Here is a 25,390-nt window from a genome sequence, read left to right as displayed (position 1 = left end):
CTGTGCAAATCTTTGAACAGAGACTTCTTCATTTTGTAGTTACGGGTTACTGATGTCTCCTTGCGTAATTACGTATTCTAACGATTGCTTTCTTAATTGTAGGTGTCCTTTGTTTCCAGAATACCTGTAGCTTTCCCCACGGGTGACGCCAACTCGCTCTGTAAGAGCATAGTGATGTATGCGTGTACCAAGAATGTTGACCTGGCTATTCAGCAAGGGAAGCAGAAGCCTTCGGGCCTGACTCGCTCCACGTCAATGCTTATCTCTTCTGGTCACAGCAAATTATCAAATAGTTTGAAATTAAGTATCTTTACCCCTAACGTTATGATGATTTCAAAGCATGATGATGGCTCTCTGAATCAGTGGCTGGTTAGTTTTGCTGAGGAATCTGCCTTTTCTACAGTTCTCAGTATTTCCCACAAATCCAGATACTGTGGCCATCGCTTTCATCTGAACGACTTAGCTTGCCACTCAGTGTTGCCGCTGTTACTGACGACTTCACATCATAACGCATTGCGGACACCAGATGTTGACAAACAGAAGCAGCCTTCTGATGCTGTAAATATTGACGAATGTCCTTTACCACAACAAAATAAAGGCTCCGTTGATGTGGCGTTTCAGGATCCCAATGCAGTTTATAGTGAACTGATTCTTTGGAGGGTTGATCCGGTTGGGCCGTTGTCTTTTTCTGGAGGAGTTTCCGAACTTGCCCGGATTAATTCACTTCATGTTTCTGCCTTTTCCAATGTGGCGTGGCTACCTACGCTTATACCTAGTTACTGTCTGGGTAAGTATGCTTAGTTTTATGTTAAGTCACTTACATTTCCTGGCTCTGTCTTTCACTGACATTCTAGACCTTAAATGCTTACGAATATTTCCTAGGTGCATACTGCAACTCTCCCAGTGCATGCTTTGTAGCGAGTGATGGACAGTATCTAAGATTATATGAAGCGGTTATTGATGCTAAGAAACTTCTATGTGAACTTTCCAATCCTGAAATTTCTGTAAGTAATGGCTCATGTGTATAGTTTCCAATATGCCTTGGTAATACATTTTCAGTACTTTATTGATATGTTCTAGAATTCTGACACATAATTTGTATTCATGTGTGTGTCTGTTAGCTTATTTAGTTCACATTTATATTGTGGCCATAAATGATTCTAAGGTGTTTGTGAAAGAAATCATTTTTTGCCTTTACTCATAGAGTAGAGCCTCCTGCACTGCTTCTTCGCTGTCAGAAAACTGGGGATTACTGCAGTAGCATGAGGCAACACCTGTGTTGAGTCACCTGCAGCTTTGGCCTAGGCGCCTTTGTATTGTTGGTTATTACTATTGTTTTTTTGTGGTACTAAGCGTGCTAACAAAATTTAATGAAGAGAACAAATGGAGTGAATTCACCTCCTGTGCAACCACCCTAGCATCTCAGTAAAGACCTTAGAGTGCAGTCTACTCTCAGACCATAGGGTCTGTGCCTGTTGGACCTGGGCCCTCTTGCTCCTTTCTTGCCATCCTTTCCAGCACATCTCTGGGTGGAAGGATTTCTGGGTGGAGGATCCCTCCCAGAACTTCACACTTATCCCTTTTGGAGGGCAGATAAGGGTCCCCAGCTGCCCCCAGGTAGAGTGCTGCGACCCACCAACCAGGTTATTGAACTCTGCCAAGGCTTTTGGTCTGTAAATGCTGGTTTGCTTCCAAGGCTTGCCTCCTTAGAAATTCCCATTTTTCTTTGGCCCCTCACGCACACAATAGGCTCACGTTTACCTAGTTAGCTTAACATTGCTCCCTCAGGATAAGTAACCCATAATCTCACAGGGAAACATGAATACACATTCATCTTGTTTATTTTTTTCAGAACTGACATGGGCATAGAATTGGTTGTGAATATTCTCTTTCTGTGTGTTGCGCAGTGTTGTGAGGTGGCCTGGGAAATGCTTGTTTTGTATGGACTAGAGGACTGACCTGATCAGCCAAGGGAAAGGCTGAGCTGTGTCTTACAACCATCTGGAGCTGTACAGCTTGTACTCTGTTAACAGAGACAGAATGTACGAGGGCACTTAAGAGACATGGCTCAAAGAGGAGCAGAAAAGATGGAAGCTAACCGGGCCAAGAAGGGACAGTTGTCAGTGTTGCCATGACTAGATGTTAGACCAAAAATGCCAGCCTTGTTCAGCCTGCTCCTTGAGTTGTTTGGCCTTACCCAAGAAATGGTTACCATGGTTTGTATCTGCCAAGTTTGGTGTCCAGGCAGGAGTCCTTGCAATGCCAGGCAGTTTTTGTTCTATTGCAGCCCACTTTTGTTTATGATCTGACTAGTGGTAACCCGCTGTGTTGTCACAGCACCTCCAGGAAGCAAGCATTTTTGCTTAGTGTTTTGATTTATTTTTAATATTCCTAGAAGCAGCTTTCAGCTGTACTGAATGGCATATGTAGAAGTTTCAGGTTATCTCCCCAGCTATCAATTAATGTTTTTATTAATGCTCTGGTTATAAAATTGCATCAATTATCAGTGGTCTGCTTCAGTCTTACTTTTTCTCATAATGCATAATTTTACAGAACACAGGTTCCCCCTTACAAAGAGGAAAAGACAAATATTCCATCTGCTGGTTCACTCCCAAAATGGCCACAGTGGTTTGATTTGTTCCAGACGGAAGTCAGGAGCAAGGAAGTTTGTCAGGGCATCTTGTGTGGGCGGCAAGGGTCCAAGTACCTAAGCTACCTTCCACTGCCTTCCTAGGTGCATTGCAGGATGCTGGATCAGAAGGGGAGCTGGCATTGAGGATGCTGGCTTAACGTGCTGCACCACGACGCTGGTCCCCAGAACATAAGAAGTTTCAAAACACACAGTGCTGTGGTACAAGCACGTACATTTACTGAGATTCTGCTTATCAGGCATGACTTAAAATGGCTGCTCCACTTCTGTTCTAACTCCCCGCTCATCGCCTGGGAAAGCCATTTAGGATGGCCCACAGTGGTGGGAGAGTGTACCTGTGTGGGGGAGACCAGGAGGAAGCCTCCCTACTTGGCTCAGTTCCAGCTGTTGTGACCACCTGGGGAATGAACCATCAGATGGAAGACCACTTTCTATGTCTCTCCTTCTGTTTCCATAAAATCTGTATTTCAAATAAGAATAAATGTTTTTTAAAAGAATTGCCTTCAGAGAAGAATGTGGAAATAGCAGGTGCCGCGGGATGGAGGGAGTCAGCAGTCTGGATTTGGACGTGTGGATTTTGTGATAGCTTTTTGATGTCTAAGAGGTCTGGTAGGATAGTCTTTGGAGTGTAGAGGAAAGTGTGGCCTGAGATGAAAGACAGGTAATTGTCAGCATCTAAATTTAAAGTGATATGGGATGGGGTGCAGGAGGTTACGGCGCTGTTTGGGATGGCCACATTTGATATCAGCCGTGCTTGTGATTGAGTCCCACATTTGCTTCTGATCCAGAGACCTGCTAATGCCTGGGCTCTTGTCCCCGAAGGAGGAGCCCAGGCTGCAGTTCCTGGCTCCAGTTATCCCTGGCCTGTTGTGGGCATTTGTGGGAGTAAAGCAATAGACGGGAAAGATCTGTACCTCTGTCTCTTCCTTTCTATATGTCACTTTGTTCCAAAAAATAACCCTTAAAAAAGGAGAAGGTTAGGTGGTGCAGAATCCATGCATTACTAGCATAGTGTCTTCTGGGGTTTAATGTCAGCCTTTTGTGTTTATGAATTTAGAATGCTCTTTATTCCTGGTAAATACAAATAAAAGGGACTCTGTTTAACCACAGTGAACTTAATTATTATTTACCTGTTATATCTGAAATTTCATGTTGCTTGCTGTACATTACTTTTGAGTTGTCCAATAAATGAAACATCTTTATCTTTAAAACAGAAATATGTTGGTGAAGTATTTAATATTGTTAGCCAACAGTCAACAGCCAGACCAGGATGTATCATTGCGTTAGATCCCATAACCAAACTTGTAAGTATTATTTTTCTGGCTACTTACTATTAGATGTGTATATCATTCATGTCAACTGATGTTGGTGTTTATTTACATTCAGCATGGCAGAAAGACTCAACTGCTTCATGTTTTTCAAGAAGACTTCATTTTCAATAACCTTGAGAAGAAAAGTCTGGGAAAAGATAGCACTTTGTCTGATGCAGGTAAATTACATTAATGAGTAATCTATAAAATATTAGATTGTTAATAAAGATGACCTGACACAATGTTGCACATTGTTTGTTTGAAGTTAAAATTTTCTGTGTACTTTGATATTAGCTATCATTGGAATAATACTATCTTTTTTATTCTGAACTACTAGATAAACTAAAAAAAATTAAGAAGTTTCTCATTTTTTAAAGCACACAATAAAAATGTTTTATTATTCTTATTTGACTGCTTTTTATATTCATAGTTTTACTGTGGCAGTTTGGATAATATGAGTATTAAGGCTTTTATTAACTTAAATTTAAAGATTAAGTGCTGTACTGAGCACTCTGTAATGAAATTGTTTTTGAATTTTATGAAACATCTTCAGCAATCATTGGCTGCAATTGTGCATGAAAGAAAACTGAGTAAAAAACAGATTACTTTAGTCTTGTTACAGAGCCAAGCCAAACTCAGATATAGCGTTCCTCCAGGCCAAAATATTACATGCGAAGAAATAGTAGCAGCTGTTGCTTGAAGCCAATGATCTAGTCATAGATAGCAGTGCTAGACTCTAGTTTCTGTAGATTTGTAAAGCTTCTCTTACTGGCTTTTATTCTAGCTCTCCCTCTTTCCTCCTTTGGGGTGTATTTCTTAGTTTCTCATTTGGCTGCTTCTGGTTAGCCTTTTATTGTTTTCCTATAGAATTCTTGGGGTGTGTAAATACAGTTGACACTTCTGTGACTGTGGGCCGGATGGATACATGGTAAAAATGGAGAACAGAAATTGGTGGTCCAGGATAAGGAATTGTTTGTGTAAACAAGTGTCTTTGTATTTCTATTTTAATTATCAATTGATATATCAGTAAATTAATCTTTTATATTGTTATATTAATATTATTACTCCATTCTAAGATAATTTCTTTTTAAAGAAATTTCTGTCTGAAAGAAATTTGTTTTTAAAATAATTTCTAAGATAGTAATTTCTTTTTAAAGAAATTTCTTGTCTTGTGTTGACAGTTAAGTTTTGCTGTATGCTCCATGTATCAGTATTTTGTAGGGTTCTTAGTATTTTTGACTTGCTATGTCCTTTTAAAGCCTAAGTACTTTTTATTTTCCTCCATTAGAATACTCAGAGAATTGTTACTAACTTTTACTAGAAAATGGTTATCATTAGTTTCATAGAAACTACTCAAGCAGTTGAAGCGGCATCTCCTTTGCTGACCAAGAAAGTATGCTGGCCATTAGTGGGACTGGGCATTCTCTATTGTCAGTGAAATTATCAGAGAGGATTTTGTTCTTTAGTGAAATTATCAGAGAGGATTTTGTTCTTTCTTGTTTCGTTATATTAATTTCTTCCTCTTATGACAATTGGAATGCCTCACTCTGAACATTATCAAAATTATGTTTTAATTTAATCCCTTAACATGGTTTCTAGATTTCTTTTTTGGTTTTGTTTAAAGATTTACTTCTTTGGAACACAGAATGACACCCAAAGAGGGCAAGGCTGAGGTCTTTCATTCACTGTTTTGCTCCGCAAAATGCTGTGAGGGCAGGACTATGGGAATGGCATCTGCACCTCTCACACGCATCTCACCCGGGTCCTCCTCAGCCAGGACCATCCTGTTCTCTTCACCACATTGTTGGGAACGTGAATCAAGAACAGCTGGAACTCAAACCAGCACTCGGATGTGGAATCCCAGGGACAGTGGAACCTGCTGCACAGCAGTGCTACTTCCCAAGATATTTCTGATCATATTTTTCTTCTAGCAGTACTTTGAGAACTGATTGGAGCTGGTGTGGTGGCTGAAAAGGCTAATCCTCCACCTGCAAACACCAGCACCCCATATGGATGCCAGTTCATGTCCCTGTTGCTCTACTTCTGATCCAGCTCCCTGATTGTGGCCTGGAAAGCAACAGAGGACAGCTCATGTCCTCGGGCTCCTGCACCCAGAATGTATCAGTAACTTAAATCAACAGAAAGCCAATACTTTTCCCATTCTGTTGAATGTTCCTTCACTCTTGATCATTGCCTTGCTTTGTAGCTTTGTGAGACAGCCTGTTTATTCAATTTTGATTTGGTCCCTGTGAGTCATCCTCTGCTGCGCGTTACTGTGTTTCCCAAACATTTTCTTCCAACAACTTCATAGCTTAGGTCTCAAGTTTAAGTCTTTGATCTGAAGTTTAGGTCTTTGATTTATCTAGATTCGATTTTTGTATTTCTAAGAGGTATGGATCTAATTTCCTTCTGCTACATATATATATCCAGTTTTGCCAGAACCATTTGTTAAAAAAGATTATCCTTACTCCTTTGCATAATCTGAGCACTTTTGGCAAAAAGCAGCTGACTATATGTATGTGCATTAATTTCTGGGCTGTTTATTCTGTTGCAATGATCTGTGTATCAGTTTTTATGCCAGTAACAGGCTGTTTTAATGACTATAGCTTTTTAGTATGCTTTGAAGTTGAGTATTGTGGTGCCTACAACTTGATTTTCTTTCTCTCTCTTTTTTTTTTCTTTAGTCAAGATCATTGGCTCCTCTGGATCTTCTGTTAGTGATTAAATTTCCTCAGGTTTTTCCTCCTTTGGGTCACCTACCCCCTCTCCCCCACTTCCTGTCATTATAGGAAATAAATCTTGTTTTGCACACAAACACACACAAAAAAGTTCAAGTTTTTTTCTAATCCTGTGAAGAATGTCATTGGTATTTTGTTATTATTTAATTGAATTTGTAGATCACTTTGCAGTCTGGACATTTTAATGATAGTGTTTTGTACTTTTATTGTAAATATTTTTCACTTCAACTTAATCCTGAATATTTGGTTATTTTTGTAGCTATTATAATGGGATTTATTTCTCAGTTTCTCTTTTAGCAGATTCAGTATTCACATTTTTAAAAGGCTGGATTTTTGCATGCTTATTGTATAAGCTGAAGCTTTCCTGAATTGGTTTGTTCTAATAGCTTCTCAGTAGAGTGCTTAGGTTCTTTATGTACAGCATAATGTTATGTGTAAACATGAATATTTGGATTTCATCTTTTTTAATTTTGATGAAGCAACCAACAGAATGGGAGAAAATTTTTGCACACCACAAAAGTGTATTCGAATTTTTCTTGCTAATTCTTCCAGTGGTATATTGAGTGATGAAAGTGGGCCTTCTTGTGTGATTACAGACCTGAGGGGAAGTGCTTTTAGGTTTTCCTCATTCAATATGATATTGACTGTTGGGATTTGTTCCATGTAGGCTTTATAATTTTGGCAGAACTAAATACCTGAGTTGTGGAGGATTTTTATCAGGAAGTTGTGTTGGATCATTTCAGATCTTTGGCCACATGTAGTGAGATGACTGTGGTTTTTGTTCTTCATCCTATGATGTGATTCATGACAGTTATTTTGAATGTTGCGCCACCCTTCGTGTCTGCAGTACCTTCCTCCTGGTTGTGATGTGGGATCTCTTTGATGTGGTTTTGGATTTGGCTTGCTAGTATTTTGGGAGTCTTTTCATCTATATTCATTAAGGACATATGGGCAGTAGGTGGTTTTTTTTAATATAGTGTCTTTGTTCAGTTTTAGTATCAGAATGATACTGGTCTCATAAAAAAATTTCCAACTTCGGCTTTTTATCAAATAAATGATCTAATGATGCATTTTGAAGACTTCGAAAATCAAAAACAAACCAAATCCCCAATCAGGAGGTGAGAATAATAAGGATCAGAGCAGAAATAAAATTGAAACAAAAATTTTTTGAAAGATCAGCTCTAAAAGGTGCTATTTTTTGAGAAGAGAAACAAAATAGACAACCAAACTTAACTAGACAGACTAAAGGGAAAAAAGAGAAAAATCTCAATTAGCAGTGAATGGAGACATTCAACTGACGGCACTGAGCTGCAAATGATCCTATGGGGGTAGGCGTTGTGGCTTGGTAGAAGAACCCCAGTATCCTACCCTGGCTTGCTCCACTCCTGATCTGGTTCCCTATTAAATGGACATGGGAAAGGCAGTAGAAGATGGTCCACATGCTTGGGCCCATGCACCCATAAGGGAGGCCTGGGAGAAGATCATGGCTCTTAACTTCAGTCAGACCCAGCTATTGCTGCCATTTGGGGAGAAAGATCCCATTGTGTCTCTCCCTCTCTCTGTACTTCTGCCCTTCAAATAAGTAAAAATCAAGAGAAAAAAAAAAAAAGAAAAAGCTATTGTGAAAAATTATATGCTAATAAACTAGAAAATCTGTAAGAAATGGATAAATTCTTAGAAGCATACAGTCTGCTAGGGTCAAATCAAGAACATATAAGCAATCCAGACAGAACCATAAGCAGCAGTGAGATTGAAACAGTAATTAAAAGTCTTCCTTCAAAGAAAGTCTGACAGCTTTACCACTGAATTCTACAAAACATTTAAACATGAACTATTCAGTTTTTTTATGTTGTTGAAAATTGTACTTACATATTTATTTTGTACAACTTGCAACTATTTATATAGAATTATAGAATGTTTAGGTTTTGATCATTACATAAACATCCTGAGTAGGCTGTTCCATCATTGAACTATCTTGGACAAATGTTTGACCATACAGTGCTTAGCCTATATTTACTTAATGTACGTATCACATAGTTCTCATCTGTTGAGAAATTTCCCACCTAACATGATCTAATATAAGTGCACAACTTCATAGTGATGACTGTAGTATGATTTTTATACCTATCAATTTGAAAAATTGAATTTAAGCCTCACGTAAATATAATTGCTAAGACTTGCTGAGAACGCTGCCGCCTGTGTGCCGGCATCCCCGTAGGTGCCGCTTTGTCCTGACTGCTCTGCTTCCAGTGTAGCTCCCTGCTGCATTCTGTAATGCCACTGGATCTGGAATCTTAGGTGAACATTTTCATGTTACTTTTTCAGATTCAGATATTGTAGCTTGGTGTACTTTAGTGATTTATTTTCCCTTTATTCATGTTAATGATTTAAAAAAAAATCTGTTACTAATTCCTGCAGGCAGCTCTCCTAAAGGATTTTCTGAAAAATTCTACCTAGTTGTAATAGAATGCACTCAAGAGAACCGTTCTCTGCTACAAATGTGGAATTTACATTTAAAGTCAGTTCCTGTCTCTTTGGGTAAGTTTTTTTTTTTTTAATTTAAGTAGGCTTAAATTAACAAAATATACATTATTGGATACTTGAGGTTTGTTTCTTAAAAACCATTTTTAGTGGTAACAGTGGTTAATAAGCTAGTCACAATAGCAAAACTTTTGTTGTAAAGGATCATATTAATATGTATGCTATTTTATATTTCATGATGCTGTTTAGGATTATAAAATTTAGCAGTCACAAAGTTGATAGGGCCCTCTTGTCCCTGCTAGTTTTTGATTCTTATGTTTTATAGATGAAAAAGCAGATATAAAAATATCTGAAGCAGTTTGGCAGCCAGAAGATCATTATTCTCCCTCTCCAGAGAAGATCCTGTCTCCTTTTTCACAGAAGTACCAAGCTTGCAGAGCCAATCTCCAGAGTACCAGCAAGTTGATGCTGTCCTCAGAGATGGTTTATAGCCAGGAATTGGATTTGCCAGAAGGAGTTGAGATAATAAGTGTGAAGCCATCAGCAGGTTTGTAAGTTTTATGAAGAGACTAACTGTGTAACTCATGAGTGTGAACCAGGTGTGTGAAAGCAGGTTCTAGTAGAGTTAGAAATAATGTAAGTATATTCAAGTATTCCAAATTGAACTGTTTTCAGATTCTTGTGTCATTTATCAGACAATTCCAACCTTAAATCTCTATGCCCCCCTTTTTAAAAAAGCGTTTTCTTATTTCAAAGAGTTACAGAAGCAGGGAGAGACGGAGAAAGAGAGATGTCATTAGCTGGTTTTATCCTCCAGTTGGCCACGAATGGCGGGGGGTGAACCAGGCCAAAGCCGGGAGGTAGGAACTTCTTCCAAGGCTCCCGTGGAGGTGGTGCGGGCCCAGTCAATTGGGCCATCTTCGACTGCTTTTTCCAGGCCATTAGTTTGGCTCTGGATAGGAAGTGGGACAGCTGGGATATAAATTGGTGACCATGTGGAAAGTTGGTGTAGTAGGTGGCAACCTTACCAACTAAGATACACACCAGCTCCAAAGTTTCATTTCTAAGAGAAACTTTATGGGCTTTTGAGATGCCAAAGTGAGATCCTGGAACAGATTTTAACTAAATTTATCTTACTTGCTAAGTGTTTTTTAAAAGGCACTCCTACTTTTTTTTTTTTAAAGAAGATTTCTTTATTTGCATTTGAAAGGCATATTTTACAAAGGGAGAAAGAGAAACAGAGAGAGAGGTCTTGTACCCAATAATTCACTACTCTGGCCACAAAGGCTGGAGCTGAGCCAGTCTGACGCTGGGAGCCATCACTGGGCTGATACTACCTCGAATAATTTTTAGTTTCACATGTTTTCAATGATCTAATCTCTTCTACAGGAGATATTAACAATGTTATTACTATAACACTTGCTTTCTTCTTGGAGTTTTCTAATAAAAAAGAAATCAGTGCAGCAAAAGTTAAAATTTGAATAGGAATGACTTACATTGCTAAAACTTAACCTTTTTACACTAGCCAGGATATTAGGACCCTCATTACTAAACTCAGGCTTAACAAGTACAGCAAGTACGGAGAAAAGGAAGGTACTTCTTAAGACAACTCTCTTGGAAAAGGGCTTTAAAAGAAGAGGGGACTATTGTTATTATTCTCTTTGGTTTGGCAAAAAAAAGTTGCATATGGTGAAAGCTTTTTGTAGACCTAGGAGTTTTCAAACAGAAAGCGTTGGAAAGTAAAATGCCTTTCTTTTCTGTTTGACTCAAAGAAACCAATGGATAACACTAATTGTATCTTTTTGTACTATTTAAGGACTTTTTTACTGTAGTTATGGTGAAATATACTTCCACAATATCATCCATATTGTACATACATGTACTACATAAATAAAATTGTACATAGTTTATTTAAACTCTCTTGACTTTCTGCATGTAAGAGAGCCATATTTATTTTTTGCTACCTGTAGATGTTTCTCTCCAACGGTGGCAGAGTTGAATCCTGCACAGTGATTCACCTAGCCGACAGTGCTCAATCTGACACTGTACAAAACTGTTGCCAGACCCCTATTTTAGAAAGACAATAATACGCAATTCCTAAAGTTGAAGTACGGGTTACATTCCCTTTAGGAAATGACTCGGCCTCCATACTGTCAAACACACTTTGATCAGGAGGGGCCCTGTGACATGACTGTTTAGTAGTTAAGTAACCATGAGCCATTCACATTTGTATTGAGGAAAATGAAAGAAAAGGAGCCAATGAATGCTGAATAATCCTGAAAAATGTACTGATACCTTTACAATGAAAGTTAAAACGATGGATAAGCATGGCACGTTATAAGGTGAATGCTACATTGAGAATCAGCACTAGAATTAAGGCTTTTATTTTTTTTTTAAGATTTATTATTATTTTTTTTTGTTACAAAGTCAGATATACAGAGAAGAGGAGAGACAGAGAGGAAGATCTTCCGTTCTGATGATTCACTCCCCAAGTGACCACAATGGCTGGTGCTGTGCTGATCCTAAGCCAGGAGCCAGGAACTTCCTCCCGGTCTCCCACATGGGTGCAGGGTCCCAAGGCTTTGGGCCGTCCTCCACTGCTTTCTCAGGCCACAAGCAGGGAGCTGGATGGGAAGTGGAGCTGCCGGAATACGAATCTATGCCCATATGGGATCCTGGGGCGTTCAAGGCAAGGACTTGGCAAGGACTTGGCAAGGACAGGCAAGCTGCTAGGCCATGTTGAATTAAGACTTTTTAATTGTGCCATAATCTAGGGTTTTGTTGTTGTTGTTGTTGTTGTTGTTGGCATAAGATAGGTTTTGATCAAGGTCCTTACCTAAAAACGTCAGGAATTGAAATACATTTTCTAGATTCTGATGTTATTTTCTACTCTATATATTTAATTATATATAACTGACTTTACTGAAGTTTCATCAGCTGTTATGTCTTAGCAGTAGTAAATACAAAAGAATCAAAAACTGTGCAAAGCTAGAATGTTAACCAAATTGGAATTTTGTTAATGGATTGTTTTCATTTTAGGACATCTGAGTTCTTCTTCCATATATCCTGCATGCAGTGCTCCCTACTTACTGGCAACTTCATGCTCAGATGAGAAAGTACGATTCTGGAGGTGTAGAGTAACACGTGGAGAATCTGCCACATCGAGGAATGGAGAAGCAGACGTTGTGTACATTTGGGAAGAGTGGCCGTTGCTCATTGAAGATGGACTTGAGAACAACAGTAGTATAACCGTGCCTGGTAGGCCTGTAGAAGTCAGCTGTGCACACACAAATCGCTTAGCCGTAGCTTACAAACAGCATGCATCTGGTAGTAGGTCCTCTGAGGAGTTTGTGATGCATGTAAGCATTTTTGAATGTGAGTCTACAGGAGGCTCATGTTGGGTCCTCGAACAGACAATTCATTTAGATGAATTAAGCACAGTGTTGGATTCTGGCATTAGTGTTGATAGTAATTTAGTGGCCTATAATAAACAAGAGGCATATTTTTTCAGTAAAGAAAGTATCACGTTAAACACAAAGCATTTAGTTCACTTAGATTGGATGTCTAGAGAAGATGGCTCTCATATCCTGACGGTAGGAATTGGATCCAAGCTTTTTATGTATGGACCCTTGTCTGGCAAGGTCCAGGAACAGACTGGAAAGGAAAGCCTGGCATTTCCTCTCTGGGAGAGTACTAAAGTTGTACTTCCATCTAAATTTGTACTGTTACGCAGTGTGGACTTGGTTTCCTCTGTAGAGGGCTCCCCTCCGTTTCCTGTTTCTTTATCCTGGGTGCGGGATGGCATCCTTGTGGTAGGAATGGATTGTGAGATGCACGTGTATTCCCAGTGGCAACCATCTTCTAAACAAGAACCTGTTGTGGCAGATTCGTTCAGTGGGAGCACTCCTTCTATAACAAGTTTAATAAAACAGAGTAACTCGTCCAGTTCTGGGTTACAGCCTCCAAAGAGAATTCTGACTCGATCCATGACCAGTCTGGCACAGAAGATCTGTGGGAAGAGAACTGCGTCAGATCCTTCAGTGGACATGGAAGATTCAGGTCTTTTTGAAGCAGCTCATGTTCTTTCCCCAACTCTACCTCAGTATCATCCTCTGCAGCTTTTGGAACTCATGGACCTTGGCAAAGTTCGGAGAGCAAAGGCCATTTTGTCGCACCTTGTCAAGTGTATTGCTGGGGAGGTTGTGGCTCTGAATGACGTGGAGTCCAGTCACGAGCGTCGCCTGAGGTCGCTCACCATCAGTGCCAGCGGAAGCACCAGCAGAGACCCCCAAGCATTCAACAAGGCTGAGAACACGGACTACACCGAGATCGAGTCCGTCCCTCCGCTTCCTCTGTATGCCTTACTTGCGGCAGATGACGATAGCTGCCACTCATCTTGGGATAAGGCCAGTGATGAGAACACCTTAAATAAGGCAAAGCAGTTGTCAACAGAAAGTTATGATGAGCTTTTTCAGACTTCGAGTCTGATGACAGATGCTCATGTTTTAGAGACTGACGAAGAAAATAGTAAGCCCAAAGTTATTGACCTTTCACAGTACAGTCCAAATTACTTTGGTCCTGAGCATGCTCAAGTCCTTTCCAGTCACTTACTTCATTCCAGTTTACCAGGACTTAGTCGGATGGAGCAGATGTCCTTGATGGCTTTAGCAGATACCATCGCCACCACCAGTACTGATATTGGAGAGAGCAGAGACAGAAGCCAAGGTAAAACTAACTTCCATACAACAGCACAAGAGAAAATAATCCTAAACAGTGTTAAATATAAATGTTGCCCAGAATGATTGTTTTGATATATTGTCACTGCCTGCACAGCAGTGCCAACTTGATCATGTACAGTTTGTCCCATAAATCATAGTACCATTAGGAAGGGCATGGAGTCTGATTATGCCAGTTTTCTAAGTAATCTAAATAGAATCATTTTGTGTTTAGCAAAAGTTAGAAGATTCTTACAAAATGGTTGCTTGTAGAAACCTGAAAATAGGTGGTTTTGTTCTTCCCTCGCATGATGTAATACATTAATAATAATTATGGTTTGGCTTTTAAAATAATAGGAATTTAAAAAAATAGCTAGCATCATTTTATACTCTTACCTAGAATAACAAATACAAGTATACTGCAGTTAGGTCTTATTCTTACCCAGACAGCATTAAAAACAGCTAAAACAAAACAAAAACCTCTCAGGAGAGAACAGATTTGTATGGACAGTTCCGGTCAAATCTTATGGCCAAAATTAGCAAGTTGACCAGATATTGGTCAGTAGTACATAGCCGTTTAATTAAGTTTAAGAAGAAACTGTCGAATAAATTTCAGATAGTAAGAAAAATTTAAATTTTAGGGAAAAATTGGTCCTGACTCTTGACACTTTTACTTTAATGAGTGCTACTAGTAAATGTTATTTTTTGCTGTAAATATGCTAAAGGCATTTCATATTTTTAGTCATTTAAAGTGAAAATAAGAGGCCAGTTCCATGATACAGCAGGTTAAGCCTGTGATGCTGGCATTTCGGATGGGCATAAATCTAAGCTCTGGCTGATCCACTTCTGATCCCAGCTCCCTGCTGGTGTTCTGGTAAAGCAGTGGAAGATGGCCCTGGCCCTTGGGTCCCTGCCATTACCTTGGAGATCCAGAAGAAACTCCAGGCTCCTGGCTTTGAACTGGCCCAACTCCTGCCGTTGCAGCCATTTGGGGAACGAAGCAGTGGATCAAAGATCTGTCTCTTTAAGGCAGAGAGAGGAAATTCTCTGGTTCACTTTCCCACACGGCTACGACAGCCAGAGGTGAGCCCATTGAAGCCAGGAGCTTCGGCCAGTCTCCCGCATAGACGCAAGGTCCCAGGACAACGTGCTATCCTCCACTGCTTTCCCAGAGCACAAGCAAGGAGCTGGATAGGAATTGGAATAGCTGGAACTCGAACCAGTGCCCTTACTGGAGACTGGTGCTTGGAGGTGGAGGATTAACCAGTTGAGCCCACCAAAATAAATAAATCCTTGTAAAAATTAAATGAAAATCCGTTTCCTCCCTGTATAACTATTTCCTCCATTGTAGTAACAGATTAGTGGAAAGGATAGATGATTAGAATTGTTATGGAAAATATAACTGAAATATATATCATTGGCAAATTGTAAGTTAAACTTCAGTCAGTTTTTAATTTAAGTGAGAGTCGCAACGGAGAATCTCAGATTGTAAAGAATATTATGGATCCTGAGTCAGTTTGCTCTCTCTATACCACATTTTTAAAAATAGAAAATTGTATAGAAAAGAGAAATATTAGAAAACATTTTCAGCTGATAACCTTTTTATTTTCCTATATTCAGTGCTGTGACAGAAGCAGATGTTTGAATTTTTAGTGTTAGGTTTACTTATTAAATCTTTTTTTTTAAACATGGAAATAAGCACATGTTTCATTTTTTCTGGCGGCAGGTGGGGAAACTCTTGATGAATGTGGGTTAAAGTTTCTTCTGGCTGTTCGACTTCATACATTTCTTATGACTTCCCTCCCGGCGTATCGAGCCCAGCTTGTTCATCAAGGTAACTTCCACATGTATCTGTTAAGGAAAGGAAGGAAACAGAAAGAGAGACTTGTATAAGAGACTTGTAAAATTGTTTTTGCCTGTGAGAAGTAATGGTGGCATATTTGACACATTTTATTTATTTTGAAAATGTTTTTTTTCTTTTTATCTTTGCTTAAGACATTGGAATTTTGAATAGTAAATGAAAATAATTCATTAAGAAATCGAAATTGGGCAGTTAAGCATTATGTATTGTACTTTTAAGAAACATGGATTTATTTATTTGTTCATTCATTCATTCACTCAAAAGATAGGGCAAGAGAGAGAGGGAGGACCAAGATGTTGTGTCTGCTGGTTCACCCCCAGATCCCACATCAGCTGAGGCCTGGCCAAATCATAGACAGGAAGCAGGAGCTCCATCCTCCTATGGCAGTGACAGGGACCCAAGTATTTAGGTGGTTATTTAGTTCTTTCCCTATTGTGTGTTCTTGGAACTTTTGTTGAAAACCAGTTGGGTGTGAATGTACAGACTTATTTCTTTATTGTATTCTGTTGTCGTACATATCTGCCTTTGTGTTAGTATTGTATTGTTTTAATTAATGTAGGTTTGTCGTGTATATTGATACAATTCTATAGACTCTGAGATTTTCCTTATTCCTTCCCCAAATTCCCCCCTCTTCAGCTCACACTGATTTCCTGTATATGATAGTCTTTATTTATTATGCATTCTCTTAAATGAAATGCCGTAAAACAAAATCAACAACAGGAAGAAAATTTAAAAATTTACAGTGCCATGAAGTTAAATAATATGCTACTGAACAACCAGTGTGTCTGAAGAAATGAAAGAGGAAAAAGGAAATAAAAAAAATCTTGGAGAAAATAATGCTACTATATGACCTATGAGTCAGTGAAGAGTTTAGTAAGAGAAAAAAAACTATTTTGAAGAAATGAAAATAAATTCAAAAAATATCAGAACCCGTGAAATGCAGTGAAAACAGTATTGAAAGGCCTCTTTTCTCGTGTTTTGCGTGAAGATTGCCTTATATCAGAGAAAGCATATGAGACTTGTCCTTTTGGGATTGACTTCCTCATTGAGCTGCTGCCTGAATGCATTACATCCCATGTCAGTGCTGGTCTGAAGCTCCAGTCCTCTGCCTCTGATGCAGCTTTGCTGGTCAGGCACGCAGGGAGGTGATGTGTGATGGCTTGAGAGCTTGTGTTGTCAGCCACACTTCAGTTCTGGACTCTCAGCTTCAGCTTGGCCAATCCCTGCCTTCTGCCCATTCGGGCAATGAACAGGCAGGTGGGCTTCTCGCTCACACTATCTAGGCCTGCAAAAAAACCATTTTTTTAAAGTATATAAATCTTATGCTGGACTCTTTCTTTCTTTCCATTTTTTTGATTGTCCATTCAGCCATTCTGTTATTTTATTGGAAAATTTAAGCCGTGAGGGTACTTTATTTAAGTATGAAGATACTTTAAAGTATTCTTGGAAAATGGAAAAAAAGTGAAATCTGTTCATATGAAATGTCCTCAAAAGTTTATGAAAAATGTGTATTACCCAAAAACTATTCATGGCCTCAAAATATTTCAAAATAAAATAATTTCTGCTTTTGGATTATGCTCATAATTACTGATGAGCAGTGTTTTGTGGTGTTGTATTTATCTTGTGAGCATATACTACAGATTACATTTCTTGTCACCAGGAACCTTCCATAAAACATCTTATAGTTGTAATAAATTGTGTGTTTGTTGGAGTGATGGAGTTCTTTGGAGAAGCAAAACAATACAATAGCCCATGCTTCCAGCAGTCTTAGACATGCCTGTGACTCTGATATGATGCTTGCATATTTTGGATGCACATAGAAACAGATTTCTGATCTTCTTTGTATAATTATGCTTTTAATTCTTTTAAAAATGTTTCGACATTTCCCAGGCCTGTCCACTAGTCACTTTGCTTGGGCGTTTCACTCAGTAGCGGGAGAAGAACTATTGAATATGTTGCCTGCGATGCAGAGAGATGATCCCGCCTGGTCCGAGCTGAGAGCTATGGGTGTGGGCTGGTGGGTCCGGGATACCCGCGTCTTACGGAGATGCATAGAAAAAGTAAGTGTTTTTATTTGGTGTAAAAAAACCTAATGTGTTTTGGTATGTTTCTTTAAATGGTATCCCATATCTCCTCGGTTATTACTTCCTTTTGTTGCTGAAGCAGCAAAAGACTTTGGAAATAGTGTGTATTTTAAAATATGTTCACATGGTCCTTTAAAGTGTTTATTTTAATTCCTAAGTTTCTAGTCAAAACATGTCTGCTTAGTAGGGCATTCACTTTTACAGAAGAGCACATTTGTACTTCGAGAAGTGAAAAAGTGCTGATGAGTTTATAATGAAAGCAGTAGTGGTCCTGTGACCTCGTTGAAGATCCCTGTGGAAAATGCTTTTGTCACTTGGTGTGTGTTCATATACATCGCACAAAGGAAGATTTGAATGTTGAATTTCAGCTTGTATATGAAAGAAGATGTTCACTTACAAACTTGCTGAAATTTTAACCCATTGTTTTTGAATTTCAGGTAGCCAAAGCAGCCTTTTTTAGGAAGAATGATCCTTTAGATGCTGCAATTTTTTATCTTGCAATGAAGAAGAAAGCTGTGATTTGGGGATTATACAGGTAGGTAAGAAAAGGGTGCTTCAAAGCAGAAAGTTTTCCTTGAGAAGTGAATGTGTGCAGTCAGGTTTGCTCTTGTCAATGTTGGTTCGGGTAAATTTATACTTTGGCCTCTAAGGATTTATTTTGCAGGAAAAAAAGTCCAGGTGTATTCAATAGTGGGAGAAAACTAAGGAAATCAGTGCACAGAAACATGTTCTTTATGATTTCAGCTACTTCCCATGCCGCTTTGGTAGAGCAGAGGTGACTGCAGAAGCGTGTGCTTGGCTTGGGAAGTGGTCAGTTCTGGAGAGCTCATGGTCCAGAGCCAGGCTGGCCCTGCCGGCTCCTCCCTCCTTGGCTTCAGACCTCGTGCCTGGGGAGGATGCACTCACAGTGTCTTTCTCTCATTCCGCCTCACCACGATAGATGAGGACAGCTCATGGAAATAGTTATCATTTGCTTTGGGTTCAGTTCTAGGTGGTCTGAGTGAACAGCAATCTTGAAACGAAAATTCTTCCCAAATAATTGTCTTGAGACTAGATGTTTCAGGACAGATTTCTTAGATTTCCATCAGCAAAGTTGTCATCAGATGAGTGCGGAGTGAAGGGTATTGATGCAGTATAGATGCTTCTAGAACATGGAAGTTGATTATGTATTTTTCATTATTTTAAAAGTATTATGCAGTATTTCATTGCAGTATTCTTTGCACTTTGAAGAAACATTGTTAGTGATTTCTGAGGCTGAAAAGTAAATCTTAGTCCTCTTGTGTGTTAGGGAAAATAAGCAGATGTACAGGCTTTTATAAATTAGTGTATCTGTTGACTTGCTTTTTCAAGTCTTAGCTTCACAGCACTGCTGTGGAAGCATTGTATTCACACGTGTTCATGCTTTCCTTTACAGGTCCCAGAAGGACGCCAAAATGACACAGTTTTTTGGACACAATTTTGAGGACGAGAGGTGGCGTAAAGCAGCTTTAAAGAATGCTTTTTCTTTGCTAGGCAAACAGCGATTTGAACATTCTGCGGCATTTTTTCTTTTAGCAGGTTGCCTCAAAGATGCAATTGAGGTAAGGACTGAAACTTTAAAAAATTAGCATCCATTTACATTCTGTACAGAACCTCAATTTTCACTTTTAAATTTTAGCTCTTGGAGAAATAGTAGAAGGCTAAATACTATCTGAAGTGATGATGTTTTAGAGTTTGCCAATTGACTTGAATGATATTTTTCCAGACATAGGATTTACAAGGCTGTACCGATGGGGGGAGAGGTAGCTGATCTAACTATATGGACTGTCCATCAAGGCTGGCTGTGTGATGCAGTGGGTAAAACTGGTACCTGTGGTGCTGACATCCCCAATCAGAGTTTTGGTTGGAGTACCAGCTTCTCTGATTCTCATCCAGCTCCATGCTGATGTGCCTGGTCCAGCAGCAGCACATGGTCCATGTGCTCGTCGCCTGCCACTTGTGTGGGAGATCTGAATAGAATGCTGTCCTGCTGGTTCTGGCCTGGCCCAGCCCTGGCCATTGTGGAAGATCTGTCTCCCATCTTTCCTACTCTGTCTGTCAATTCTGCCTTTTAAATAAGTAAGTAAATAAATAAATATTAGGAAGAAAATCTTGATGAACATGTAAAAAATTAAGATGTTTCTTTTAATTTTATATTTCATCAGTCAGATGACTAACTTCAAAACACTGACTGATTGTTTCTCAGTAAGACCTTAAAAATTCTAAACATTTTGGATCACAATGTATTGCTTACCATAAATTTCCCTTTTGTTTGTAGTTTCATAGATCTCTTTGTTTTTAAAGATTTATTCGAAAGTTGGGATTATTGGTAGATTTAAAAAAAAAAAGTTGGAGAGAGAGAGAGACGTTCATGTGCTGTTTCTATCCCCATGTGACCACAGCAGTCAGATCCAGCCCAGGTCGGAACCAAGAGCTAGGACGTCTGTGCAGGCCTTGCGTGGGTGCCAGGAGCCCAAACACTTGGGCTGTTTTCCACAGGTTTTCTCAGGCCATTGTCAGGGAGCAGGATCGGAAGTAGATCAGCCAGTGACTGGCACTGCGGCATAATAGGTAAAGCCATTGCCTGTGGCATCAGCATGGGTGCTGTGAGTCCTGGCTTCTCCAACTTCCAGTCTAGCTCTCTGCTTGTTTCCCTGGGAAAGCGACAGAAATGGCCCAAATACTCGGGCCCCTTGACCTACAGGGATGAGCCAGAAGTTCCTAGCTCCTTCTTTGGACTGGTACAGCTCTGGCCTTGTGACTGTTTGGAGAATGAATCAGCAGTTGGAAGATCTCAGGATCTCTCTCTGTCTCTTTCCCTTCCTCCTTCTGTTTCTCTCTCAGTAATTCTACCTTTCAAATGAATAAATAAATTAAAAAGAGTAAAGAAAAGAAAAAGAAGCAGAGCAGCCAGGACACAAACTGGTGCCTGTATGGGATGCCGTGGTCAGAGGCTGCAGCAACTTTACCCACTGCACCACAGGCAGCCCCCATTCAAGCATTTTAAATCATGTGTTTTGGAACTGAGAAACACTACATTGTGCCAGGTGGCTGAAGAGTACAGGTTTATGATTAACATAATATGAAGAGTTTTCCGAAAGCTTGTGGATTGTTAAGTATTTACAAAAATCACAAGGTTACAAATTTTTGACCCCAAATTTAACCAAAATCTTAATCCATTTTCTATAAACTTTTAGGAGTACCCTCATATGGAACTTGTATTATCTGATATTTTCTTATTAAATAGTATTTTTTTTGCAAATATATTTAGTGTTGACATAAAATGTTGTCTACCTTTTTTAGGTATGTCTTGAGAAACTGAATGACATTCAGTTGGCTCTTGTGATAGCAAGACTCTATGAGTCTGAGTTTGATACATCTTCAACATACAAAACTATTTTACGTAAAAAGGTTTTAGGAATTGGTTCCTCTGCCAGCGAACTCAGTTCAATAAACATGAATATACATTGTGATCCTTTTCTTCGAAGTATGGCTTGTTGGATTTTGGAAGATTATAGTGGTGCTCTTGAAACATTAATAAAGCAACCTATCAGAGAGGATGATGGTAAGCTGCACTTATAAAACTCTGTGATTAAGCAGTTTTTACAGTTCTGTTGGTGATTATGGAAAGTGTTGAATTCATTGACTTACTGACTCCATGACTCAGTTGGGGGCCATAAGAGTATGTATAGGTTTTTCTTTCTTGTTTTGGGGAAGATACACTTTTTTTTTTTTTTTTTTTTTTTTTTTTAGATTTATTTTATTATTTTTTCATTGGAAAGGCGGATATACAGAGAGGAGAGACAGAGAGGAAGATCTTCCGTCCGATGATTCACTCCCCAAGTGAGCGCAACGGGCCGATACTATGCCGATCCGAAGCCAGGAGCCTCTTCCGGGTCTCCCACGCGGGTGCAGGTTCCCAAAGCTTTGGGCCGTCCTCTGCTGCTTTCCCAGGCCACAGGCAGGGAGCTGGAAGGGAAGCGGGGCTGCCGGGATTAGAACCGGCGCCCATATGGGATCCCGGGCGTGCAAGGCGAGGACCTTTAACCACTTGCGCCACCGCGCCGGGCCCCGGAAGATACACTTTTAAAAAATTAGATTTTTTTTTTTTTTTACTTGAGAGCTAGAGTTGCAGAGAGAGAGAGAGAAAGAGATTTTCGTTTGCTGGTACCCAACCCAAATGGCAACAAAGGCCGGTTGGACTAAGTCAGGAGCTAGGAGCTTCTTCTGGCCTCCCACCTAGGTTGAACCCAAGGCCTTTGCCCATCTCCTGCTGCTTTCTTGGGCCATAAGCAGGGAGCAGCCAGGGCTACAACTGGCCCAGAGGGTATGGTGCAGGCAGAGGATTAGCTGGCTGCATCAGCAAACCAGCCCCAAAAGAGAAATTCTTTGAAAACCAAGAACCTGGATCTTCTATTTTTATGGTTTACCGAACATAAGGTATCAACATTTGAACTGAATCTTTTGAAGAATTTTTCAAAGGAAGCCAGGGTTTTCATCTTAGAAATCATTTCAATTTAGTATACTTATAAATTGGTTTTATAATTCTTCTAGTAAAAATGTATTCATTGTAAAGAAAATGGCCTTCATGAATATTATTGGAAAATCTTAAGCCAAACTTTTGAATGATTTGTTCATTGGTAGATTTTAAAAATGTATATAAAGTGAACATATTTCACATTTTCATCATACAGATTTAGGAGCATATCAGTACTTGCCACCCTTTCTGTGAATTTTTATGAAATGATGGAATTTGATTTTTAAATATTTTTTTCCAAAAATTGAGTAGAATTATAGCAGGTAGCTAGTAGAGTAGATCTCATCATGATGCTAATAAGAAAATCTCGGAGACCATTCCTGTGTGACATCATGTAATCAGGAAACACCTTGCACCTTACCTTCTAAATTTATGAAGTAGCCGTGTGAACTCGCATGTTCAAACTGGCCTCTGCAAGGAAAGGTACAAAATAAAGCCCCTTTTCTGCCCTTTTCTTGTACAATACATAGTCTTGTTAAAAAATTTTCGGTCCTGTTAAGTTGTCACATAGTTTTGGAACCAGTTAAACCTGTTTGCTTGTAGAAGAAAAACATGTAAAAGCGTAGTGGCTTAGACTAGGGTGATGAGTGTGGAGGCAGAGGAAGTGACTGGAGTTGAAATCTGGCTTTAAAGTTGGCTAGACCAAGCTGAGTGGTTATGGTTTGTGAGGAAATCAAGAGTCAAGGATAACTCCTTGTTTTTAGCTTGAACAGCAGGTGAATGATTGGGAAAGTGTCATGATACAGTGAATAAAGCTATTTCCTGCAATTCTGGATTCTAGTCCCTGATGTTCCACTTCAGGTCATTACCTTCCAGCTCATAGCTAATGGTCTAAGAAAAGTAGTGAAAAATGGCCCAAGTGCTAGGACATGGAAGATTGGATTAAGCTCCTGGCTACTGTGTAGGTTAGCACTGGCCATTGTGGCCATCTGGAGAGTAAACCAATGAAAGATCCCTCTTTGTCTCTTTCTCTCCTTCCCCTCCTCCATCTCTCTCTTCTCTGTTACTTGGTAATTAATAAATTAATTTTGAGAAAAGGAAGGTTTCTGATGAGGTGACCTTGGAGCAAGAACTGATTTAAGTGGGTAAGTTTGGATACCTGTCCAGAAAGAGTGGTTTTGGCCAAGGGCATGCTAGCAAAAAAGACCTTGAGGCAATAAGTAAATGTTAAGTCGAAACACACTGAATGTGATATAGGTATTTAAATGTTCATGGTGAAACTGGAGTTGGAGATGCAGTTAATATTAGCTTACACATACAACTTAGCGCCACGCGATAGTGTCAGTTCAATGTGCAGTAATTAAAGCGCTGTATTGTAGCACACCTATTGCATCTGAGGGCAGGGCAGATAAGGGCTGGCAGCCTAACCCTTGTTTTCCTATTGGTACAACACTTTCTTTACAAATGTGTTCTTTTCAGTTCAGTAAATTTTAAGGATATGTGTAAAAAATTAGGAGGATTAATGTACAGTGTCCTAGTAGAAAATGCCTACAATACAAATAGGAATCTCTGAAATTATTTTTTGGCTGATAAAATGAACTCTCTTTTAGATCAAGTCGTGACCTCGGCCTGTAATCCTGCAGTTTTTAATTTCTACAATTTCCTGAGAACACATCCTCTTTTGCTGAGACGTCATTTTGGGTCATCGGATACATTTTCCACACACATGAGTTTAACGGGGAAAAGTGGACTGGCAGGAACAATTAATTTGAGTGAAAGAAGATTGTTTTTTACTACTGCCAGTGCTCATTTAAAGGCTGGCTGTCCCATGTTGGCTTTGGAAGTATTATCAAAGATGCCCAAAGTCATCAAGAAGGCAAAGCCATTTTGCAGAGCACCTAGTTTTCTGGATACTAGTAAAGAATCTTCTCCCTTAAAGTTATTTGCAAGAGAAGAGAAATCTTCAGCTGTTGATTGGTCAGAGTCATTGACAAATGGGTTTGGATCCTCTTCAGAGTGTTCCTCGGAGAAGCAGTCAAACTCAACTCTTTCGTTTGACTGGAGCCAACCAAGTGTCGTGTTTCAGGAGGACTCTTTAGAGTTAAAATGGGACAGTGATAACGATGAAGAAAATGAGGATCTCCCCATTTCTATGAAAGAAATAAAACCTTTACAGAGAAAGGTAGATAAAAAATTAGAGGAAACGAGTTACACAGACTCTTTCAGCACAGTAGATGAAAATGATATCTTGAATCCATCAGAAGATATAATTGCCGTTCAGTTAAAATTCAGAGCATGTTTAAAGATACTCACCGTAGAACTTCGAACCTTATCTACTGGTTATGAAATAGATGGTGGGAAACTGCGTTACCAGCTGTACCATTGGCTGGAAAAAGAAGTGATAGCCCTCCAGAGGACGTGTGACTTCTGCCCGGATGCTGAAGAGCCACAGTCTGTGGTTAGCAAACCCCGAGGGGAATTTGGAGTAAATGAGGATACTGAAGACTTGCCTCACCCAACAAAAGTGAAACAACTAAGAGAGAATTGTCAGGAAAAAAGACAGTGGCTCTTGAAGTACCAGTCTCTCTTGCGGATGTTTCTCAGTTACTGTGTGCTTCATGGATCCCATGGCGGGGGCCTTGCCTCCGTAAGAATGGAATTGATTCTTCTTTTACAAGAATCTCAGCAGGTGTGTAAGTGACATGCTAATCAATTGAGTTCTATAGCTTCCTTTCTTCATTACACTCGCTTAGGAAATGTGCACTTTGCTCGATGTTTCTTGTTAGGAGTTTGTACATTTACCTGTGTGCTGCTGTGTGAAGACAGTTCAGAATCAGATCTTACGCTCTGTGTGATGTTCTCCAGTCTTACAGGGAAGCTCTGTGAGGTGACAGGCTTCCCACAGAGGCTACAGACTGTCATCTTAAAAGATAACTGTTGTAATGTAGGCTTCTTTGGCTTATTTCTAAGTTTTTACAGTGCATTTGCATTTTGGTTGTAATTTTTTTTGGAGTTTTTCTGAAAGAATTCTCTAAATTAAAGTATTAGTTTGACAT

The 25,390-nt window shown here is 39.5% G+C and overlaps 1 protein-coding gene across 6 annotated transcripts in view; it reads left to right on the top strand.

Moving 5' to 3' along the window:
- DMXL1 (Dmx like 1) overlaps positions 1–25,390 on the top strand; it is a 108,024-nt gene that overhangs the window by 38,726 nt on the left and 43,908 nt on the right. For 4 of the 6 annotated variants that reach the window (XM_040996527.1, XM_040996465.1, XM_040996399.1 and 1 more), the window contains exons 12-24: positions 103–787; positions 883–1,004; positions 3,865–3,954; positions 4,037–4,139; positions 9,117–9,236; positions 9,505–9,726; positions 12,219–13,904; positions 15,621–15,728; positions 17,646–17,815; positions 18,277–18,374; positions 19,254–19,419; positions 21,161–21,422; positions 23,945–25,023. In XM_040996527.1, coding sequence (XP_040852461.1) covers positions 103–787; positions 883–1,004; positions 3,865–3,954; positions 4,037–4,139; positions 9,117–9,236; positions 9,505–9,726; positions 12,219–13,904; positions 15,621–15,728; positions 17,646–17,815; positions 18,277–18,374; positions 19,254–19,419; positions 21,161–21,422; positions 23,945–25,023 — 4,911 coding nt within the window. The remainder of the gene's footprint in view (positions 1–102; positions 788–882; positions 1,005–3,864; positions 3,955–4,036; positions 4,140–9,116; positions 9,237–9,504; positions 9,727–12,218; positions 13,905–15,620; positions 15,729–17,645; positions 17,816–18,276; positions 18,375–19,253; positions 19,420–21,160; positions 21,423–23,944; positions 25,024–25,390) is intronic. The other 2 variants (XM_040996597.1, XM_040996676.1) reach the window with 2 other exon arrangements.

Source organism: Ochotona curzoniae, unplaced genomic scaffold (assembly GCF_017591425.1).
Source record: "Ochotona curzoniae isolate NIBS_2020 unplaced genomic scaffold, NIBS_Ocur_1.0 contig_1, whole genome shotgun sequence".
Taxonomy (NCBI): Eukaryota; Metazoa; Chordata; class Mammalia; order Lagomorpha; family Ochotonidae; genus Ochotona; species Ochotona curzoniae.
Note: the sequence above shows the minus strand (reverse complement) of the source record. Positions and strands in the feature narration are given on the sequence as shown.